The sequence below is a fragment of the Podarcis raffonei genome, chromosome 7 (assembly GCF_027172205.1).
Source record: "Podarcis raffonei isolate rPodRaf1 chromosome 7, rPodRaf1.pri, whole genome shotgun sequence".
In the NCBI taxonomy this organism is placed as follows: Eukaryota; Metazoa; Chordata; class Lepidosauria; order Squamata; family Lacertidae; genus Podarcis; species Podarcis raffonei.
In genome coordinates, this window is record NC_070608.1 from 6,963,020 (window position 1) to 6,985,970 (window position 22,951).

Genomic DNA, 22,951 nt, shown 5'->3' on the forward strand with positions numbered 1-22,951 from the left:
AGGCATGTACGTTGTTTGGGTGACGGTTGCCAACACTCAAGATAGCTTGCACTGATACAACTATTGCTAGTGTTGCATATACAGATTGTGGTTTTGCTTCCAAACATGTGATTTATTTTATTATTATTATAGTGGCTATCTTAGTTTTTATTTAGCCTTTTACACTGATGGCTGAAACAGGTCTGTCTGCTCATTGGTGAGCAGAAACAGCTATTTATTTCATCAGCTTTTATATCTCACGGTTGTATCCAGAAGTCAGGGAGCACAGGGTGGCTAAAGACATAAATATTATTAAAAAACCCCAAAAACAAACCTGTACATGATGCATAAATTGATAGAGAAATGTTCAAGCAAATAAATCTAATGCCTTCTGGTATACTGAGGTCAACGAAACTAATCAATCTCTGTATATTTTGTGTTCTAGACATTATAAGAAGCGATGCCAGGGTCGTATGCGGAAGCATGTCGGTGACCTATGTCTGCAAGCTGGGATGTTGCAAGATTCCCTCGTACATTACCACATGGCAGTGGAACTTCTCCGTTCTGTGAATGACTTTTTGTGGCTTGGAGGTGGGCAAAATGAGTAACAAAACGTAACTGTTTTTAGAAAGCTTTCTTGACCCAGGTTGCAATCTGATTAAATTATATTTGGAGCAGATCCATTGAGATCAGTGGATACACGATTTATATCCACTTTCTGCCTTTACCTGCTACAACTTAGATGGAAATTAATTCATGTTTTAAGTATTGGTAATGACCTTAAAATCCATAATAAATCTGTAACAAATTGTGATCCACAGGGCTGGGTACGGTAGTGCACACCTAGGGATTTCACACACCCTGCCTATGAAAGGAATGGTGGATTTTAAGGCTGCTTTGGCAGTGCTTTGAGATAACAACAACAACAATTTTTATTATTTATACCACACCCATCTGGGTTCCTATTGGCCTGGGCCAGCCTCAGTACCTGCCTATTTTTCTTGTACAATTGAAATCACATGAGTAGGCTTGTGAGATTGCTGCCACTTAAAATACTGTTTTTAATCTGTAGCGGCTCTTGAAGGATTATGTTCCGCCTCAGTTATCTATCATTATCCTGGAGGCACAGGTGGTAAAGTTGGTGCAAGAAGAGCACAAGGAAGTTCACTTCCTGCAGAGGCAGGCAACAGGCACAGACCAGGTAAGCAATATACTTTCTTTTCTTGGAGGATTTTCTCCCTAGTATGTTTGGCAATTAAGTATTTGGCAGGCTCTGGTATTTCCCCTAGACATCAACAACCATCATGGCATGATGGGAGTTGTTGTCCACTGCCATTGGTGGGGCTGTAGGTTGACCACTCCTGATGTAAACAGACAATGCTAAGCTAAAAGACCCAAGAGTCTAACTCAGTAGCTTGTGTAGAGTCATCTGTCAGGAAAGTACGTGATAACAAAATTTATCAAAACCACTTGGCAGCTGTTTGTTTCAATGTCAGTAATGGGGTTTTATAAGAATTCTGCAGCTGTTTAGCATGTTTTCAAATATATTTAATAGCTTAGGGGTTTTTTTGGAAATAAAGAAGGTTAATGTTGTCACTTTGATTTTCCTTTAGGGGCACAAGAAGTTCTTATTGATCCAGGTATATTGTCTTATTAATCTGCTGTTTCAATAAATATATTTGTGTAAATTGTTTTCTAGTTCCTATATGTTCCTAGAATTCTTTTTTTTTAAATAGTAGTTTCTACTTCATATAATCTTTAAATCATTTTTTTAATTTTCCGTTGGAGAACAAAGGCAAATTCATTTAAAATGTTGCATACCATTAAGTGGCATTTCCTTTTTTCCTTATTATGTAGACAACATAATACAGCACTAGTTTGTCAATTTTGCCAGAGATTATTTTATGTATGCTTATGTAATCATAATAAGATATAATTTTCAACTTTTGTTCAATTAAAAAAAGAAAGAAATTTAATTCTGTGACAGTGAATCAGCAAACTGATTTTTATTTACATTCTAAAATTTTTAAAAGGTTTGTTCATTGCTAAAACTTAGTATTGGTAGAGTTAATTTGTCTTGAAAGGCTTTTCTGAAACATTTTTTGGTCTGCATTGCTCTTACCCAGGTGTCATTAACTGGCAGCCATTGTTAATTTGAAATTTCCTGCTTTCCTCCAATGTAGGAGCCCTCACGTCAAATGGCATTAATGCAGATACCAGTACTGAAATAGGACGGGCCAAGAACTGCCTTAGCCCTGAAGACATCATAGATAAATACAAAGAGGCCATTTCTTACTACAGCAAGGTGATGTTGCTACATTATGAGAGATTTTGATGTGTGAAATAAAGACAGTCAGCTTCATTTTGAGCGGCACCTCTGGTAGTGGGCACATGATTTCCTGTAAGAGTGTACAGTACTTCTGATGGGCATACAAGATAGTGTTGATGCTGTCGAGCTGCTAACTCTATAAACTAGCACCTATATATGTGGCTGCTGAGGTTTCCTAGAAAATGGCTTTTTATAGTTTAAATTGTGGTTTTTGGAGTAGAATGCTAGGCTTATGCACCAAGCAAAGGTGAACTCATGCTTACATTGATATTTTTAGAGAGTTTCCACTACTTTCAGATATAGCAATGAAATTATGGTTTATCATTGCGTGAAGATTTATTTCAGGGGTCAGCAAACCTTTTCAGCAGGGGGCTGGTCCACTGTCCCTCAGACCTTGTGGGGGGCCGGACTATATTTTGGAGAGAAAAAAATGATGCCAGAGCACCACGAGCCCCAGTGGCTGCTTACCTGTGTCTTGTGAGCTGCAGGGGCTGGTGGCAGCGGTGGAGGGACGATGAGTGGCGCGCAAAAAAGGCTCCGGAGAGGGGCTGCTTAAAATGGCAGCTGCTTGAGCGCTGCTGCTGCTGGCACCAATAAAGCCCTTCCTCCTCTAGGCAGGGCGGGGAGAAGCCAGGAGGAGGGAGGGAGGAGGCGCCGGCGCTGCCTGAGGGAGAGGGAGGGAGAGGGAAAGAACGTGTGCATTGGCAAGCCATGCAGTGAATCCCGGACCGTCCATGGGCCGGATCCAGAAGGCAATGGGGCCTGATCTGGCCTGCGGACCTTAGTTTGCTGGCCCATGATTTGTCAGATCCCTTTCACTTTTCCAGGATGGAGAAAACTTTCACTTCTGCTTTAACTAACTATGGTTAGTTAAATCTGGAGTGGACAAAGTGGGAATAGCCTTAGCTGCTGTTTAGCGAAACAAGCCAACTTTAAACTGGTTATGATCCTGGCTTGTTTCAGTAAATCATTGGTGGGGAGCCTTCTGCCTGTGAGCCTAATTAGGTCCACCAAGCCTTGGAGGTTCACTCCCTAGGTGGTTTTGGGGAAAACCATGCAATCTTTTTCATATGAGGTCAGGCCTTGGGAAGTTCAAGGAAGGCTTTTCCTTTGCAGCCGCAGCTTGAATTTAAGCCACAGATGCAAAGGAAGAACTGTGGCTGCAAAGGAGTACTGTTCCTTTGCAGCTGTACTTGGGACTTTAAATTCCTGACATCATATGAAGTCAGGTGAGAGATAGGTGGGTGGCCCTGTTCATCTCTCAAAGTGCCCTCCAGAGGGTTGGTTACTGCTGGATCCAATTCACCCTTGCTGCAGCAAACCTTAATTAGACTATCCATATTTTATGGTTTGGACATAACTGAAAATAGAAGTAAAAACTTCTTTTTCTTGATACTGTGCTGAAGAATGAAGGAGGTGAGAGATCAAAGCTCATTTATGTAACAATAAAGCCATAGCCTTGTTTCTGAATGCAGTCACTGTGTTTTATTTTAACTGAAAAGGCCTCTGAAGGAAATGCAGATCATTGCATTGCAGTTTTGGCCCCACACTCTGCAACTCTTGCTAAATATGTGAACTTGGTTCAAATGCTTTGAAAATATTACTTTTCTCTCTCCAGAGGCTCCAGCCACATTTGTAGTAGCATTTTCTTTTTACTTTTGCCTTGTACGTAGATTATCTCAAGGCAATGTACAAAATGTAATAAAACCAACTAAGTTAAAAACGGCACAGAAATAACACAAAATGGACCCCCCTGGGTATTCATCCAGCTGGGAAAGCTTGTTGAAACAAAAATGTCTTTAGTTTGTTGTTGTTTTCCAGAAAGTAGGCACCTGTTGTATTTCAGAGGGACTGCTGTGCCACAGAACAGAGGCAGCCATGGTGAAAGCCCTGCTCCAAGATACTGTGGAGCAGGTTTCTGATATGTCTGGAATTTGAAGGAGAAGCTCTCCTGCAGACTGTAGTGAATTCTCAGCATATAGGGATAATTAGCCCCTTTCCCAAATGATTTGCTTTGAATGCAGGTGTTTCTTGGTTCAGTTTCCTGCATGAAACCCTGGAGAGCAGCTCTGGAGAGCTGGATGATGGACCAATTCTTGACTCGGTATCAGGCAGCCTCCTGTGCCAAATATTTTTGTTTTTTTGGTACATCACTTAATAATATTTCGATCCTCTATATGTTCTTGTTTTATAGTACAAGAATGCTGGTGTAATTGAGTTGGAAGCCTGTGTGAAGGCCGTGAGAGTGTTGGCAATACAGAAAAGAAGCATGGAGGCTTCTGAATTTCTTCAGAATGCTGTTTATATTAATCTCCGTCAGGTGAGTACACTCTTTTTCTTTCAACTAAGAATGGATTGACTTGGTTTTTTGAACTCCCCTCCCCTAATTAGCATCAGTGCCGAACACTCTCCCTTGTTCCTTTCCAACCTTCAACTGCCTCTTTAGTGCTGTGGGACGAATTTGACACGTTACGTTGAATATTCTGTCATTTCAACTTGCCAGATAGGATGATTCTCCTCTCCCCGCACCCCTTGTGTTTTTCTGGGGTGTCTACTGACCCCCTCCCTGGAGCCTGTTGCTTTTGGAGGGCAAGGCAATCATGGCAGAAGAGCAGAGGAGAAAGCACCACTGTGCAAATGCAAGTCCTTGCCTAGGGTTCCTGTTGACAGAACTCATTAGGTGAATTTGTTTCTGGCTTGTATGAAGCCAGAGTTCCAGTTACATCCAAACTGGGAATTCCAGCTTATTGTCGGTTAACAAGCAAGGATGATAAGCGGGGAAATGCTTAATGTCATTTATCAAGCAAGGATAATCTTGACTTGTTTCCTGAAATTTCCCAGTTTGTATGTATTGGTAACACTTGCTTAATACAAGCCAAACGCAAAGCACTGAAGTGGTGCTTGAGGAGAGGAGGGCTTGGCCTTGACGAATTGTTCCCTGCTTGATAAATCATGCTTTATGAAGCCAGAAACGATAATTTAAATTGAGCCATTTTTTGATAATTTCTATAACCCTACATTTGAAGATTCAGTGCCATTTCAGATAAAACCAGTTCAACTGAGAATCCAGTGAAAAGGGATTTAGTTTGGAGAAGCTTGAGCATAATTATGCATAATTGAAATGTGCATTGTCAGAGCATTAGGGAAGAAACTTAACTATTGAGCCATTATTGAAATACCTTAATAGCGCTACTCCACTGTATGGTTTCCTATAAGGTATATTACAACTGTTGGACCCGTTCCAGAAATGAGTGGAGTCATGAATGCACAGAAGCCAAGTGCTTTGTTTTGATGGGGTGGGTGTAATATTGTTCTTTAAGGTAGCTGAAATGGAGGACTTGCAGCAGAAGTGACTGAATTTGGGGGGAAATGGTTATAGAGGAGACAAAGCAGTGAATATTTCCAAATATTTTGTAATACCAGTTTATGGTGTTTATTGAATATGAATGTGATCAACCAAGTGTTGAGGTGGATAGCTCATGGTTCTGCATGGTTCTGACAATGCCAAGGTTGCAAGTTTGATCCTGGTAAGGGACAGCTGCATATTCCTGCATTGTAGGGGGTTGGACTAGATGATCCTCAGGGTCCCATCCAACTCTGATTCTATGATAGTTATCCCTAGGCTATTGTCTTTAGAGGAATTTTGAGTGGAACATCACACCACTCACCTTTCCTTTCTGAGCATTTGTCATTTAAGGTGTTGTACTGCTCTCATTTTATTTTCTTCAGACAAAATATTTCTCTAGAGGGTTGGAGGAAATGTCAACAGCGGTTGCGGCAGGCTTTCGTTATGCTTATGTTGTATATTTTTCACTAGGGGTCAGCAGTGTAACACTGTAGGAATTGGTTACTGCTGTGGCTGGAATAGTGCCGATATAAAGTCTTATTGCTTAACAGCCTCTTGAGTTAGCCAAGCAAAGGAGTTTTCTCTTGCAGGTTTATTTCTGTCTTAAAATATTCCAGTCAAACAACAGAAATAATGAGCCCTGATGGGATTTGATATAACAAACAGAATTTGTATTGTGGGTTTGTGGTATTTGATGCCTTCAAGATTCTTGTTGCTCATTGCCCAAGTTGGGTACCAGTTAGACTATTTGCTGAACAATTTATGAAGTTAGAACTCTTACGTATGTAGAGAATTGAAATGCCACCTGGCTTTTCCTCCTGAATTTCCTGGGAATATGTGATTAGGATCACTTTCTTTTGCATGCTTATGATATTGCTGTCTTTTGCTTAGGAGCTAAAACATATTATGCTACTTCTGTATAGGAGTTGTTGTTTTTTAAAGCAACTGTCAGCTAGTACTCACCATCAACATTAAAAATTCAGTTCTCAGAGTACCATATAGTCCTGGATTCAAAGAGCTGGCTAGCATCAGATAAGGTGCTTGTGCTAGCCAAGTGAAATGTTTTGCTATCTTTTCCCTCCACTCACTTGAACTCTGTGCAGCTCACTGTCTATCTGAAGAAGTGTGCATGCACACGAAAGCTCAAACCAATAACAAACTTAGTTGGTCTCTAAGGTGCTACTGGAAGGAATTTTTTAATTTTGTTTCGACTACGGCAGACCAACACGGCTACCTGTAACTAGAACTGCTCACTAACTGCTTTTGAAACTCCTGTCAGCTTTATAAGCAGGTTGTCATGTGGTGTGGGGGCTGCTGTATGAGCAAGCCAGTTCTAAAGCAATTTAGGATTATGGAACTGGTCAAATAGTTCAGTCATTTCTGGAATGGATCAAATAGTTCTAATGTACTTTATAGGAAATCATTCAGTGGAGTAGCACTATTAAGTTATTTCAATAATTGCACAATAGTTACGTTTCTTCCCATGTGCCCTGACAATGCACGTTTCAATTGTGCATATTTGTGCTCTAGCTTCTCCAGGCTAAATCCCTTTTCACTGGATTCTCACTTGAACTGGTTTTATCTAAAATGGCACTGTTTGAGTCTTCAAATGTAGGGTTATAGAAAGCCATCTTTACACTACTAAAAAACTGCATCTATGATACCTTAGCTATTATAGAAAATTTTATATGCACATGTTGCATTCAAATTATCTTAAATATTTCTACAAGTGTTAATATCAAGTCTTTAGGAACCCAAAACATAATTTTATCTGTTGTACTATGATAGTATTCTGTCTGTTAGAATCCAGCCAATCTTTTGTTGCTGTTGTTCAGATTTTCAGGGCAGTGTGTTGCAATGTTTTATATCGACTTCAGATGAATTCTTTGCATTTATTATTTCCTTAGTGCATCCTGCCTTTCTAGCTCAGCACTTGAGTCACCTGAAGTGGCCAGCATGTTAAAAATGCAATGACCACATGCTGAAAACAGGTTGTTTTGGGCATAGCAGTTGACCATCAAAACCAATACTTGTAATAGAACAGAGCTAGCAAAATCAACCAACAATATACTGACAATTTTTGGGAAATACAGGCTGTGGGTGTGTGTGGAATACATTGGTTCTGTAGTCAAGGATTTCTTTGTATTCTCTTTCATGGCTAACCAGCAAAATACATACATTCCTGCAAGGGAGAACTGCATACTTAGCAGCAGGAGGTTTCAGATTATTTACCACTACAGCTGCTCACACTATCAAAGAAGAAAGCTGCTTTTGGATTATAATGCAGTATAAGTAGCTGTGATTTATCTCCGGAATGCATGCATTTCTCTAGAGTCTAGTTGGTCATTATTTTATGTTTTATTACTGTCCAACTGCTGTTTCATTGCTTTTCCTTTTAGGATGTCACTTTGCACACCTTTTAGGTTTGGGCCCATTTCTTTTTTCTTGCCTTTTTATAAAACTGTGTAGCAGCCTGCCTGCTTGTATGTATGATATGTCAGCAGGTTTCAGAAGAACCTTTTAATGAGTAAACTTTTTTTTCTTTCCCCCCAGCTTTCTGAAGAAGAAAAAATTCAGCGTTATAGCATTCTTTCTGAGCTTTATGAGCGCATTGGGTTTCACCGCAAATCTGCTTTCTTCAAGCGTGTGGCAGCAATGCAGTGTGTGGCACCTAGCATAACAGAGCCGGGGTGGAGAGCCTGCTATAAGCTGCTTCTGGAGACCCTTCCTGGTTACAGTCTATCTCTGGATCCTAAGGATTTCAGCAAAGGTACAGATTATTTGCAGACACCCCCCTGTCCTTAAAAAATCCCCCTCAAAACCCTCATTGTCTTGCTTGCATCAAGCTTAGCAAATAAATGTACAGAAGTCAGAAGACTGAAGTTTGAATTGGAGGCAGACATTCCAAGCAGTCAGCTCCACAAATTTACACGTACACAGTCATGAGACAAAGCCAGGCAATAAAATGCAAACTGTAAGGCAGATTGTTCTGGTTTTCTTCTTCTTCTTTTCGGTACCTGTGATAGCCCTATGCTGCACAGAAACCTTGGTTATTACAGTGGTACCTGGGATTAAGAACTTAATTTGTTCTGGAGGTCTGTTCTTAACCTGAAACTGTTCTTAACCTGAAGCACCACTTTAGCTAATGGGGCCTCCTGCTGCCGCTGGGCCGCCACTGCAGGAATTCTGTTCTCATCCAGAAGCAAAGTTCTTAACCCGAGGTAATATTTCTGGGTTATCGGATTCTGTAACCTGAAGCGTATGTAACCTGAAGCGTATGTAACCCGAGGTACCACTGTATTATTATTTAAATGTGTATTGTCTTAAATACCAGCAGAGGTGCTACTTCAGGTTTTATAGAGGGGAGAGGGCAAACATGTTCTTGTGGAGATGGGGAAGATTCACAATAAGGTCTGCTCTTGAATATGTTCAGGCTGAAAGTATATTGTTACAAAGGCCCTGTGCCCTCTCTCTGCCAAGCAGTGGCCAGAGCGCATGGGCCTGTGCCCCTTTGGAGAATAGAAGACATGGTGGAGACTGCCATGCTTTAAGAAATAGGGTTTATTCGCCTATTTACACCTTCGGTCTGCACGGAGGGAGTATAGATCTTACAGCATGGCCCAAAGCATTGCATGCAACCTCCCCTCTTCACCGCAAAGATGGATCTCAGCCGTACTTCTTCCTCCTGCCCAGAAACGCTTGCTTCAAACCTCCCTTTCCCTGCCCTCTCGAACACACAACCCATCACCTTGGTCACATCTCACCTCCCAGGCTAGAGGATTCCTCTCCACAGTGGCCCACCTTTGTTCCCTTAATGGCCCTAGCTAGGCCAAGGCTGGTTTGCATAAGCCAGCACAGGAATTCCCTGTATTCCCTATTTGGCAGAATTCTGTACTTTAATCCGTATACCAATTAATAAAAATCCTGGTATTTATGCATTCCTAGTGTTTAGGGGGAGCTCCCCCCAGTTCTAAAACACTGTTAAAAAAATGCCAGTTTATATTGAGAACATTTGTCATAAGGTAAAGGTAAAGGGACCCCTGACCATTAGGTCCAGTCGTGACTGACTCTGGGGTTGCGGCGCTCATCTTGCTTTATTGGCCGAGGGAGCCAGCGTACAGCTTCCGGGTCATGTGGCCAGCATGACTAAGCCACTTCTGGCGAACCAGAGCAGCACACGGAAATGCCGTTTACCCTCCCGCCGGAGCGGGACCTATTTATCTGCTTGCACTTTGACGTGCTTTCGAACTGCTAGGTGGGCAGGAGCAGAGACCGAGCAACGGGAGCTCACCCCGTTGCGGGGATTCAAACCGCCAACCTTCTGATCGGCAAACAAACCCTAGGCTCTGTGGTTTAACCCACAGTGCCACCTGCATAGTTATTTTTAAATTCCTCATAAAATCTAAAGAAGCAGGTACTCCTGAGGAAGAATCACATGTGAAGTGGTGGGAAGGATACAGCCACTGTCAATCTTCAGTTGTAGTCCTGAATTATAATAGGATATGATCCACACTGTAGTTTCTGAAAGTGTTGCAAATGCATATAATAAAATTATATACCACACTACATACCAGCTAATATTAATAGCTTCATGAAAGCTGCAGGTAGTTTTTAAACACGTATGTTATAGAAAGAGTTGCATTCAGCTAACATTTACTCAGAGTAGGCTAACTGAAATTAATAGGCCTAAGGTAGTCATGGCTATTAACTTCATTGGGTATACTCTGAGTAACAGTTAGCTGAACACAACCCCAAGTCTCTTTACATTTGAGGAACATTAGCTTCCATATTTCATACTTTATTCAAATATGTGAGTATGGCATTCAAACCTTGACAGGACTTATTTCTACATAATTTCTTTTTTTGAATGTAACTAATGTGAGGTAATTAATTTTAAGTCCAGTTTTCGGAGGATAATGATAAAAGTGATTTATGTTTAGCCTGAGTGCCTAAATTTAAGTGTGGATGATGCAGTAATGAGAGGATTTGAGAGAAAATGTATCTTGGATTTGAAGAACATTAATAAACATCTGAGTGATTATGATGATTTGTGTTCAGTGCTACAGTATAATTTAGTTGATGAAATGGAAAATATTAATTTGATTTTTCCAGATGGCAGTAAGATTTTACTGCGTAACAGAAGAGGCACTATTCAGTGGTATAGTGAAAATGTGAAGGTTTGTGCATAGGCTTTGAGATTTTCAGGGGCCTTGGGCCCAGTAAAAACTGAAGGGGCCTTACACTAGGAGCAGTGTTATTGTGTAGGCATGGGATCTTGGTACTGAAGGTCTTTTTGAGAGGGCATTAAATAAGTTATCCTTTATTAACTACCCTAGTCTGCAGCGTGGCTTTTAAAAATTTATGTCATGGGACGGTTGTCTTGGGAAGTAGGTCTAGCATAATGCTGAGCCTTAGAGCTAGTAGCCTTGTAAAATTCAGCATCGAATGAATTTCGTGATGGTATTGATTGCTTCTCACTTTCGAGATTTATTGCAGTAAACATTCCCGGTTTTGTTTTTAAGGAACTCACCGTGGCTGGGCTGCCGTGCAGATGCGTTTGCTTCACGAGTTGGTGTATGCTTCAAGAAGAATGGGAAACCCAGCGCTTTCTGTCCGTCATTTGTCTTTTCTCTTGCAAACCATGCTGGATTTTCTTTCTGATCAGGGTATGATTTAAAAATAAAATAAAATAATTACAAATATATTTTCTGTAACCAATTTATATAGATGTCACTAAAGGAGAGGCTCCTTTAGACATGCTGAGTGGGATTCCTGACTTCTGTTATTACACTACAAGTTATATCACAAAGAGCTTTTGAAAATCCTCTTAATCTAAAAATGGACAAATCACAGCAGGTTTGAAACAGGTAGACTGGCATTCTTTCTGGACTGAAGTTGTTCTTTCAATACATTGTCAAGTTGTCTCAAGGACTGCCTACTCCTGTCAAACCTGAATATGTGTTTTAAGATCTTCTGGGGAAGACCTTCTCCAAACAGTGCAATCTACAGAGGTTAGGTGGACAGGCATCAAAGCCTGGCTCTTTTTAGTTGCGGCATGTCACCTTTGGAAAGCCCTGTCATATATTGCCAGTCTGTAAAAATGTTTTTATTGTTCCACTGACTGCTGCTTTTGGAATCTTCAGTATTTTGCTTGTGTGTGTTTTAACTACTATTGGTTCAGGATCATATCCAATATTGCATCAGTGGAGTTCTGAAGTTCACTGTAATTTTTTGAGAGAGAGAGAGAGAGAGAGAGAGAGAGAAAGTAATGGAGAGAGTAAGCAGTATATCACAATACATAGCAAAATAAAATAAAAATAGCTGTAATCCTGGATAAATTATGTGCTTTTGAATATTACCGTTTTGAGACAACTTTAATGGAGAATTGTGCTTTCTTTTCAGAAAAGAAAGATGTAACACAAAGTCTAGAAAACTACACCTCAAAATGCCCTGGGACGATGGAATTAATTACGCTTCCAGATGGTTTAAAGCTTCCCCCTGTGCCATTCACTAAACTTCCTATTGTAAGGTAACCATCAATTGCAATTGAATTGCTTGGTCCTGTTGGTTTTCGTGCTTTGCACAGTAGGTGTCAAAACGTTCTTTGTGATCCATGGGTCAGCTGCAGTAGAATGGGACAGTTTCTGTCCTTGTAACCATCTGTCCAGTTTCTGACTTGTAACAATATTTCTCGACGGGAGTAGCCAGTTGTGTAAGGAGTCATTGTATTGAGGAAACTCATCTTGCATAGTTGAGACTGCATCTTAGCCCCTGAATATCAGTGATTTGCTTCTTAATACTACCCAAATATATGCATAGTCATGATGTCTCAGCATCATATCATTCTTTCTGACTTATCTTGGTTTGTTGTTGTCTGCTTTCATACTAGTCTAACCCTTTTCTCTACTTTCATGGTTGTGTTGGCTGATGCTGCCATAGATGGTTCTATGGTGGATTGAGCTGTTGCTGTTATACCTATTTATTTTGTGCTGTACAGTGGTACCTCGGGTTACATACGCTTCAGGTTACATACACTTCAGGTTACAGACTCCACTAACCCAGAAATAGTGCTTCAGGTTAAGAACTTTGCTTCAGGATGAGAACAGAAATCGTGCTCTGACGGCGTGGCGGCAGCAGGAGGCCCCATTAGCTAAAGTGATGCTTCAGGTTAAGAACAGTTTCAGGTTAAGAACGGACCTCCGGAACGAATTAAGTACTTAACCTGAGGTACCACTGTATAGCGGCTTTGCCTGAGATATGTTTGCCAATGAAGTCTCTTCCCAGAGAATTCATTGTCAATATTGGCATGGCATCAGTGTTATGGCCACGGAATGTGAAATAATTTTACCTTTCAGTTAGAATTTAAGATATATAATTTGCTTTTTATGCTACTACATATTGAATGGAAAATAATCCTAAGCACTATTGCTGAGCACACAGTCTCTCAGAGCTCACTAAGCCTCAGACACTGAAGTTCTGAATTCAAGCTGGATGCATTGCCATATGTATAGGTTACCAGGCTTATAGTGACCATGCTTATTTAAGGAATTGATAATCCTTTATTCTTCTTGCAATTTGTCCCCCCCCCCACTACTCTAAGCTGATTTTACTAGAATTTCTAATGCTGCCTTGTTTCTATTCTGACTGCATGTTCAATTTAGGTGTCTTTGCTATGTTAAAACAACCCTTTTTGTTTATTTAACAGATCTGTCAAGCTTTTAAATCTCCCTGTTAGCCTTCGGCCGCAGAAAATAAAAAGCTTGGTGGGGCAGAACATGTCAACAAAGAGTCCCTTTATATATTCTCCAATCATCGCTCACAATCGTGGGGAGGAGCGGAGTAAAAAAATTGGTAAGAAAATTATTTCTTATATTCATTACGTTTTAAAATGCATCCTGCTTGAATATTTGATATACCACTGTTTGCTTGCTGGTTTTCATCCTGCAAATTGAATCAAGTGGTTATTGCCACTTTTTGGATCAATACGCTATTTCCCCCTCTCGATTATAAAACTGACTAGACAACTTGGCACAGATTGCTTGTATCCATCTTGCCTTTGTTTGCAGCTCATGATGTGTTAATCCACTGCTGCCACTTGGAAAGAAGGATACAAGCAGCTCACATTTTTATAGTATCATTGAAGATGATTGCAAGAATGCCTTTCAGTCGTTCAGTGCTTATTGGAAGCGTGAGGAACAGAATGCTTGCAGATTTGTTGTTATAGCTTAGCATAATCTTGCAACAAAAGTTGGGTTACGTGGGGATCAAGACTTCCTATTGTCGCCGTGCAAGCGGCAGCAAGTACGGACACCCATGCGGACGGCACGCAAGAGCGGCAGCCTGTACGGTCACCATGCGAGAGGCAGCCCATATGGGTGGCACGTGAGATACCAACAATAACTCTGTAGCAATATATGCTCACAGCAACAAAGTATGCATGTAGCTTTTTAAAAAACAACAACAGCAACTCTGAAACTTGTTATGTTTTTGTTTTTTTAATACAGATTTTCAATGGGTCCAGGGAGATGTTTGTGAAGTTCAGCTTATGGTGTACAATCCAATGCCTTTTGAACTCCGTGTAGAAAATATGGTATGTTTCAAAGCCTGGTTGACTTGAAACCCTGATTAGCCTTATTGATGTTAACATCATGTTTAAAATGAGATGGGACAAATGGCTGAAATTGTTGGGAAGAGGACAGTGAAATGAGGGTGTGTGGTCACCCTCTTAATATCTGTACCAGGCCTGTTTGATATGCTTTATACTGATGAACATTTATGCTAGTGTATACAAGCAAGGATAAAACCATTGCCTTTTACTGACTAGGGATATTATTATTATTATTGTTGTTGTTGTTATTTGTATTTCATTATACTTAATCTCAAACCTCATTTATAGAATAGTTCATTCTATAAATGAGGTTTGAGATCAAGTATAACACTGCTCCTTTAAGCCAAGTTATGTTTCTATTGGAGTTCTTGAGGATTTGAGGCACGCTAGCAGCAATAGTTGTGTTCCTCATTGTCCATGTAACTTTTTTTATGCCAAATTTCTTCTGACCTTTCAACTTGACATCTCTGTGCCCTCTAAATTTAGCCCCAGGTCTTGGTTACTTTCTGCTTTTACATTCTTTAAAACTCCTTGGTTTCTTTTCCTAAGGGCACTGCTGGATGAATATGGAGTTGTGTCCATCGTTTTTTGTGTCTGTCAAATCTTGCCCCATTCCTCATCCCTGGGTCTTTTTCCTCTGTCCACACAGCAATAATGCTAATTGAGGAAAGGGTTTGGATGATATGTACACAAGGGCAGTCATTGTTCAGCTGAAATAGCTGTGTTTTAATAGTGCACCTTTCCTGATTTCATAAAATATGAAGAGTCCCAAAGAAACTACCTATATCAACTTATGTGAAGATGATTTGCAGAAGTGAAAGTGATGTCTTAATAATCTAGTGCTTGGTGGCAAAACTTTATCAATAAATTATTTGGATTTTCAAGCAATTTGTTATGCAGAAGAAGTAACTTTTATTTTTGAATGATCATACGTAAATAATAAAGGGGGGATTTTTAATTTTTTTCTAACTGGATCAGGCCAAGGTTTCATCTAGTAAGTTCAGTATCTTGTTTGCGGCAGTGACCACCCATATACTTCTGGGAAATCACAAGCAGATCCTGAAGGTAGCAGTCTTCTCCTGTCTGAGTGCTAGACGCTGGGGGACAGAGTTGCATCCCTTTTTGCAGGGAGGTTTAGTAAAGCTATAGTTAATGGCTGTTGATAGACTTCCCTCTTACATTAGCTTCTGTAACCCCTTTCAAATTGAGTTACCATCACCACATCTTGTGACCACCAATTCCACATGTTAATTATTGATTTCAAGAATCATTTCCCTTTGTCTATCCTGAATGACCTGCCCATCAATTTCAATGGATGCGCTCAAGTGCTTGTGTTCAGGGAAAGGGGAAAAAAAAGCTTAAAATGAATTCTTCATATAGTTCATAATTTTATAAATCTCTGATTCCTCCCCCCCCCCCCCACAATACATCTTTTTAAAGAAGCAAGCCCTGTACAGTCATTTCATCACTGCAAGGAAAATATATCAGAAGTGGGGGTGGGACTTTTTCCATTATGAAATTGGTGTTTTCAATCAGACATGGTTAATGCTAAAATTAATCAACTATTTTATATACCAGAGGCTTGTATGCTATGAAATCTTACAAAGATTTGCAGAATGATAGTAAACACACCAAATTTCAAAATAAGATCATCCTTAAGTGCAAAAGCAGCACCCAGTACATACCACAGCATAGTGTCCCTCTCTTGTAGCCTTATGGGGAGTGATACGCAATACCTCTTTTCTGGGGGTGGGGGGTGTGTTGTTATTTTGTTACTTTAAAAAAATCCATCTTCGTTGCAAAGCCTTGGTCGTTGTGGGACATACCGTATTTTTCGTCCTATAGGACGCACCTTTTCCCCTCCAAATATGAAGGGGAAATGTGTGTGCGTCCTATGGGGCGAATGCAGGCTTTCGCTGAAGCCTGGAGAGCGAGAGGGGTCGGTGTGCACCGACCCCTCTTGCTCTCCAGGCTTCAGGAAGCTATCCCCCCAGCCCGGCAAGCTCCGGCTTCCCCCGCCCCCTGCCCCCTGCCCCCTGCCCCGCAAGATCAGAGAGCAATGGCGAAGCTGCGTGCAGCTTCGGCATTGCTCTCTGACCCGTTCTGGGGGCTGGGGTTGGGGGAAGCTCGGGCTTCCCCCGCCCCCAGCCCCGCAAGCTCCGGGAGCAATGGCGAGGTTGCGCAACCTCGCCTTCGCTCCCGGACCCCCAGCCCCAAGGCCAAAAAGGAAGCCAGGAAAGGAAGCTGTCATGGCTTCTTTGCTCTTTGGGGCTGGGGGGATGGGAAATAACATTTTTTTCCTTTATTCCCCCCCCCCAAATAAGTGTGTCCCACGGGCCGGTGCGTCCTATAGGGCGAAAAATACGGTAAATGTTCAAAAACATGTTTCAGGTTTGCTGCCTTCAGCCTGCATAACTCTTTCATACACACAACAGTGAAGGCCTCTGTCCTCTGTTAGGGATTTGCCTCAATGCACTTTGTCACTTTGGAAGTAGATGACAGAGTTCTACAGTTTTGATTCATGTTAATGCACCCAGATAGCCTGCAATCTGTGTTGAGTGAAATGGCTATTGGCTGTTGTCATTTGTTGAACTGAATAGTACTGTGTCTCCTCAGACACTCTCTGTAGTTAATTCAGCTAACTGCCGTGTCAGTTGAGATCACATTAGAGTGATTCTTTGACCCACTTGCTCATGAATCTAACCAACCAAATGTCCTTTGCTCCAGCAGATGGTGGTATATTATTCTGACCAGTGGGACTTTTTCAATTCACAGAGAAAATTCACTGGTAATAAGTCCTAAAAAGAAAGGAAAGGCAATTATGTTAGCTTTTTCTTTTGGTTAGGAGCTGGAACTTAGCTATTTCAGTTGTCAGACATTTAACTTACATAATATTATGTAATGCTTACTTATTTTGCGGTTGCTTTGCAAGGAAATGTCCATTGCAGTTAGATTTACCATTGCATATACAGTATGAAGCCTATGTAATTACTGTGTACAGTTGCTAATCTCAATGCAAAACTGACAGTAATGTTAAGAGCCAGTGGCTCAGACTACGGGGGCTATCATATACCCTTTCACTGCAAATTACAATTCTTTAATGATTCTGATAGAGTTGGAGGGGACACAAAATTAGAAATGTTTCACATACAATATAGTTTGTTCTGTTTCTACAAATGTACTTAAGACAATGTACAATAAAATAATAAAATTGCAATATTAAATGCAGCAGATGAAATACAGTGGTACCTTGTGAGTGTCTGAGGGCCCTGCTCTTGCCGCTTACCATCTACCTGGCGCAGGTAGCCTCATAAGGACTGCTGCGCTCTGCTGCCCAGGAGGACTCTCCTGTGTGAGTGTCTGAGGGCCCTGCTCCTTCCTGCCACTTACCACCTGGCCCAGGGCGGGGCCTGAAGCCTCACAGGGACTGCTGTGCTCTGCTGCCCAGGAGGACTCTCCTGTGTGAGTGTCTGGGGGCCCTGCTCCTTCCTGCCACTTACCACCTGGCCCAGGGCAGGGCCTGACGGGCCTCACTAGGACAGTTGCTGTTACTGCTGGAGGGGTGCAGAGTGCTTTTAAAATGTTTTAAAAATTTTCTTTTGGATTTTTTGTATGTGGGGTGGGGTGGGGGTGGGATGGATGTTTATTGGGCCTGGGAATTTGTTTGATTTTATGTTTTTGTAATTTTTATTGTTTTTTTGTTTCTATTGTTTTATTTGTTTTTGTTTTTTAAGGTGTTATTTTGTTCTTAAGGGGAGGGGTCAGGGCTGCTGGGAAGTAGGTCCCAGCCAACAAAATGGCTGGGGCATGTTCCACAGGGGGGGATGCACTGGGACAACCGATCTCAGTGAACACGGGTAGGAGGAGGAGTTACGCTAAGACCAGACCACGTCATTACAGAGGAGGCAGGTTTAGTCATTGTCTGAGGACTATCCCTGCCTCTGGGTCTGGTCCTGACCGGATGGATACTAGAATCAGCAAGGGATACCCACATGACCTGAAAGTGTTGCTGTGCAATGCCAGGTCAATGATTCATAAGACCACTGCCATCCATGACTTGATCACGGATGGAGGACTTGACCTGGCATGTGTAACAGAGACTTGGTTGGATGAAGCAGATGGGCCTGTCCTTGCCGCTGCTTGTCCACCAGGTTTCTCTTACGCACAGCAACCCAGGTCATGTGGGCGGGGAGGGGAGGTTGCAGTGATTTTTAGGAAGTCATTAGTTTGCACCAGGCGTCCTATTGGGAAGACCCAGTTTTCCGAGTGAATGTTCTGGAAGTTGGGCAATAGGGGCAGTACAGGATTCCTTTTGGTGTACCGACCTCCCCGCTGCACCAAGGATTCCCTGCCCGAGCTGCTTCAGGTTGTGGCGGATGTTCTCCTGGAGACACCTAGCTTGGTTGTCCTAGGGGATTTTAACATCCATGCCGACACAACCTTACAAGGGGCCGCTCGGGACTTCGTGGAAAGCATGGCCTCCATGGGGCTGTCCCTGAATAAGTCTGGCCCAACCCATAGCTGTGGACATGCCTTGGACCTGGTGTTTACCTCTATGGATGTTGGTGATCTGACACTAAGTAAAAGCAAAACGAAAGAAGTGCCATGGTCAGATCACTTCCTGGTGCAACTGGACTTCTCTGCAACCCATCCCCTCTGCAGGGAGGTGGGACCAATTCGGATGGTCCGCCCCCGCCACTTAATGGATCCAAATGGTTTCCAGAGAGTGGTAGGGGAGGCTTTATCCCATGTTGATGGCCTTTCAGCCGATTCCCTGGTGGCCCGCTGGAATGTGGAGTTAACCAGGGCTATTGACTGTTTGGCTCCGAAGCGCCCTCTCCGATTGCATGGAGCCCGGAGAGCCCCGTGGTTTTCCATGGATCTGAGGGCAATGAAACAATCGTTGAGACGGCTAGAGCGCCGGTGGCGGATAACTCATTCCGAATCTGACCGGACACAGGTTAGAGCTCAACGTCGAGCCTACCAAGTGGCGATAGCGACGGCGAGGAAGACATTCTTTGCCACCTCTATTGCATCTGCAGAAAACAGCAGCAGGAGACTTTTTCAGGTGGTTCACAATTTAGCGGAACCACCTGCGACATCGGGGCCCAGTACGGGCCACATGATCTCCTGCAATGATTTTTACAGATAAAATCACTCAGATTCGGGAAGAAGTAGACTCCACCGTGGGAGCAGGGTCAGGGCGGGAGAGTGCTAGAGTCCTGTCTAGTCAAGTTGTGTGGGATCAATTCCAATCTGTTACCTCCGAGGATGTGGACAGGCTGCTTGGATGAGTGAAGCCAACCACCTGTCTCCTGGATCCTTGCCCATCCTGGCTTATAAAAGCTAGCCGGAAAGGACTGGGCGATGGGCTTCGTGGGGTGGTGAATGCTTCCCTCCGTGAGGGAGCCTTCCCAGACCCGCTGAAAGAGGCGGTTATTAAACCGCTTCTTAAAAAACCATCTTTAGATGCGGCCACGATGGCCAATTATCGCCCAGTCTCAAATCTTCCATTCTTGGGCAAGGTGATTGAGCGAGTGGTTGCTGAACAACTCCAGGCACGCCTGGAAGAAGCGGACCATTTGGATCCCTTCCAGTTGGGATTCAGGCCTCATCATGGGACTGAAACTGCCTTGGTCGCACTGGTTGATTATCTCCGGCGGGCTAGGGACAAAGGTGAGAGCTGTTTCCTAGTTCTGCTGGATCTCTCAGCGGCGTTTGATACCATCGACCATAACATCCTTCTGGACCGTCTTGAGGGTCTGGGAGCTGGGGGCACTGTCATACAGTGGTTCCGCTCCTTCCTCCTGGGCCGTGTTCAGAAAGTGGTGGTGGGGGATGAGTGTTCAGACCCCTGGGCTCTCACTTGTGGGGTGCCTCAGGGTTCTGTCCTCTCCCCCATGCTTTTCAACATTTACATGCAGCCACTGGGAGAGATCATCAGGAGGTTTGGGCTGGGTGTTCATCAGCTCTACCTCTCTTTTAAGTCAGAACCAGTGAAGGCGGTGAAGGTCCTGTGTGAGTGTCTGGAGGCGGTTGGAGGATGGATGGCGGCTAACAGATTGAGGTTGAATCCTGACAAGACAGAAGTACTGTTTTTGGGGGACAGGAGGCGGGCAGGTATGGAGGATTCCCTGGTCCTGAATGGGGTAACTGTGCCCCTGAAGGACCAGGTGCGCAGCCTGGGAGTCATTTTGGACTCATAGCTGTCCATGGAGGCACAGGTCAAATCTGTATCCAGGGCAGCTGTTTACCAGCTCCATCTGGTACGTAGGCTGAGACCCTATCTGCCTGCAGACAGTCTCGCCAGAGTGGTGCATGCTCTGGTTATCTCCCGCTTGGACTACTGCAATGCACTCTACGTGGGGCTACCTTTGAAGGTGACTCGGAAACTACAACTAATCCAGAATGCGGCAGCTAGACTGGTGACTGGGAGCGGCCGCCGAGACCATACAACACCGGTCTTGAAAGACCTACATTGGCTCCCAGTACGTTTCCGAGCACAATTCAAAGTGTTGGTGCTGACCTTTAAAGCCCTTAAACGGCCTTGGTCCAGTATATCTGAAGGAGCGTCTCCTCCCCCATCGTTCTGCCCGGACACTGAGGTCCAGTTCCGAGGGCCTTCTGGCGGTTCCCTCACTGCGAGAGGCCAAGTTACAGGGAACCAGGCAGAGGGCCTTCTCGGTAGTGGCGCCCGCCCTGTGGAACGCCCTCCCATCAGATGTCAAAGCGATAAACAACTACCTGACATTCAGAAGACATCTGAAGGCAGCCCTGTTCAGGGAAGTTTTTAATATGTGACATTTTTGTGTATTTTTCATCTTTGTTGGAAGCCGCCCAGAGTGGCTGGGGAAACCCAGCCAGATGGGCGGGGTACAAATAATAAATTATTATTATTATTATTATTATTATTATTATTATTATTACAGACGCTTCAGGTTACAGACTCCGCTAACCCAGAAACAGTACCTCGGGTTAAGAACTTTGCTTCAGGATGAGAACAGAAATCATGTGGTGGCAGCGCAGCGGCAGCGGGAGGCCCCGCTAGCTAAAGTGGTGCTTCAGGTTAAGAACAGTTTCAGGTTAAGAACGGACCTCCAGAACGAATTAAGTTCTTAACCCGAAGTTATAATAATAATAAGCAGTTTGAGCATTACAGTAAACACAGCGCTAAAAGTTAAGCACCAAAAACCTTTGCAAGCTGGTTTAAGCATGGCTTGCTTAATTTAAAGCCCCATTTTCAATGCAGACACATTTTATTTAAAATCATTTATATCCCACTATTTCTTCCTTGGAAGAGTCGCAAAAACAGTAAAGCAGTACAAATAGTAAAGCAGTATAAATAAGCACTAGCAGACAGCATTCATATTCTCTTTGATGCAAGTTGAATAGACTACTTATGTGTGTCTGTTATATATATGCTTTCCACCTCCTCCAGGGCCTTCTGACAAGTGGAGTGGAGTTTGAATCCCTCCCTGCAGCTCTCTCTTTACCAGCAGAATCCGGCCTCTATCCAGTAACACTTGTTGGTGTCCCACAGTCTGCAGGCCAGATCACTATCAATGGTAAAAACTGTTGTTGCTTTTATATTCCATTCATGCGTCAGAAGTTGTCGATTTTCTAAATGGCAAGGCTGTTCTAATCCCCTGCCCTTTTTTCTGTAGAAGTGAGTGATCCCTTTTGCTTACTGTAATTCTGCCCAGCCACACAGGAAATAGAAGCAGTCTATCTCACTGTGTCTACTTATTACCCTATTGTTAAAACTGCATATAGTTGCTGCCGTTTGAGATGAAGGGTGGGCTACAAATGTCATAAACGAAGTCTAGATTGTATCAATCGATTCTAAAAAGAAAATATTGAGCTAGCCTAATTGCCTACTAACTGTACATAGAAATGAGAAAACAAGAGGCTTATCTTTAAATTGCTTATAATTAATGTGCTTTCCAGTAAATGAGTCAGGAGTCTGGTATCAAAAAGAAGCTCTCTATTGTAGCTGAACATCTCAGAGGCGGATGGTGTTTGTTGAATTGTAGATTACTGTATATGGGAGAAAAGGGGCAGCAAAGGTCCTGGGGTAGTCCAAGGTAAATCCTAAAACAGTTTGCCTAAAACACAATTTGGCAAATTGGCAAAGTTCTCTTGTTTCTAGTAGGGATATTTGTGGAATTTGATTTTCGTGAATCCCAAAATGAACTGACCCAACCCCCATTTCCCACACAAAAGTGTGATTCCGAAGTTAGCTATCCATAAATGTTTGCACTTACAAATGTTTTGGTGAAGTCCCTCCCCCACCAATGTGTTTTGAAAAAAGAAAGGTTTTTAGAAATATGTGTTTATAGAAGAGTGCATTTTTGCAAGGAAAATATGTAATAATTTAAATATTTCTTCTTAAAGAAATTACAGCTTAATGCAAAAAATGGGAAGTAACTAAAACATGCAAGAGTGAAATGAATAGGAAATGGATGGATACATATTCTTAAGACTTTGGCTCATAGTGTGAATACTAAACAGGATTAAAATTTACTGGCCTCTATATTTGCCATTTAGCCCCCATCCCATTCCCATGACAACCCCCACCCCCCAACCAATGTTAGTTATGTTTTGAGGATTATTGGCTCCTGGACATTTCCTAAATAACTCATCATAGATAATTGCTAACTACTGTATATCATAATTGGCTAGTAAGGAG

The 22,951-nt window shown here is 42.6% G+C and overlaps 1 protein-coding gene across 3 annotated transcripts in view; it reads left to right on the forward strand.

Moving 5' to 3' along the window:
* Positions 1-22,951, forward strand: part of TRAPPC9 (trafficking protein particle complex subunit 9) — a 263,304-nt gene that overhangs the window by 16,872 nt on the left and 223,481 nt on the right. For 2 of the 3 annotated variants that reach the window (XM_053395217.1, XM_053395218.1), the window contains exons 3-13: positions 425-570; positions 1,052-1,180; positions 1,593-1,619; positions 2,163-2,284; positions 4,503-4,628; positions 8,208-8,424; positions 11,177-11,320; positions 12,057-12,183; positions 13,360-13,505; positions 14,159-14,244; positions 21,701-21,827. In XM_053395217.1, the coding sequence (XP_053251192.1) occupies positions 425-570; positions 1,052-1,180; positions 1,593-1,619; positions 2,163-2,284; positions 4,503-4,628; positions 8,208-8,424; positions 11,177-11,320; positions 12,057-12,183; positions 13,360-13,505; positions 14,159-14,244; positions 21,701-21,827 (1,397 nt within the window). The remainder of the gene's footprint in view (positions 1-424; positions 571-1,051; positions 1,181-1,592; positions 1,620-2,162; positions 2,285-4,502; positions 4,629-8,207; positions 8,425-11,176; positions 11,321-12,056; positions 12,184-13,359; positions 13,506-14,158; positions 14,245-21,700; positions 21,828-22,951) is intronic. The other variant, XM_053395219.1, reaches the window with a different exon arrangement.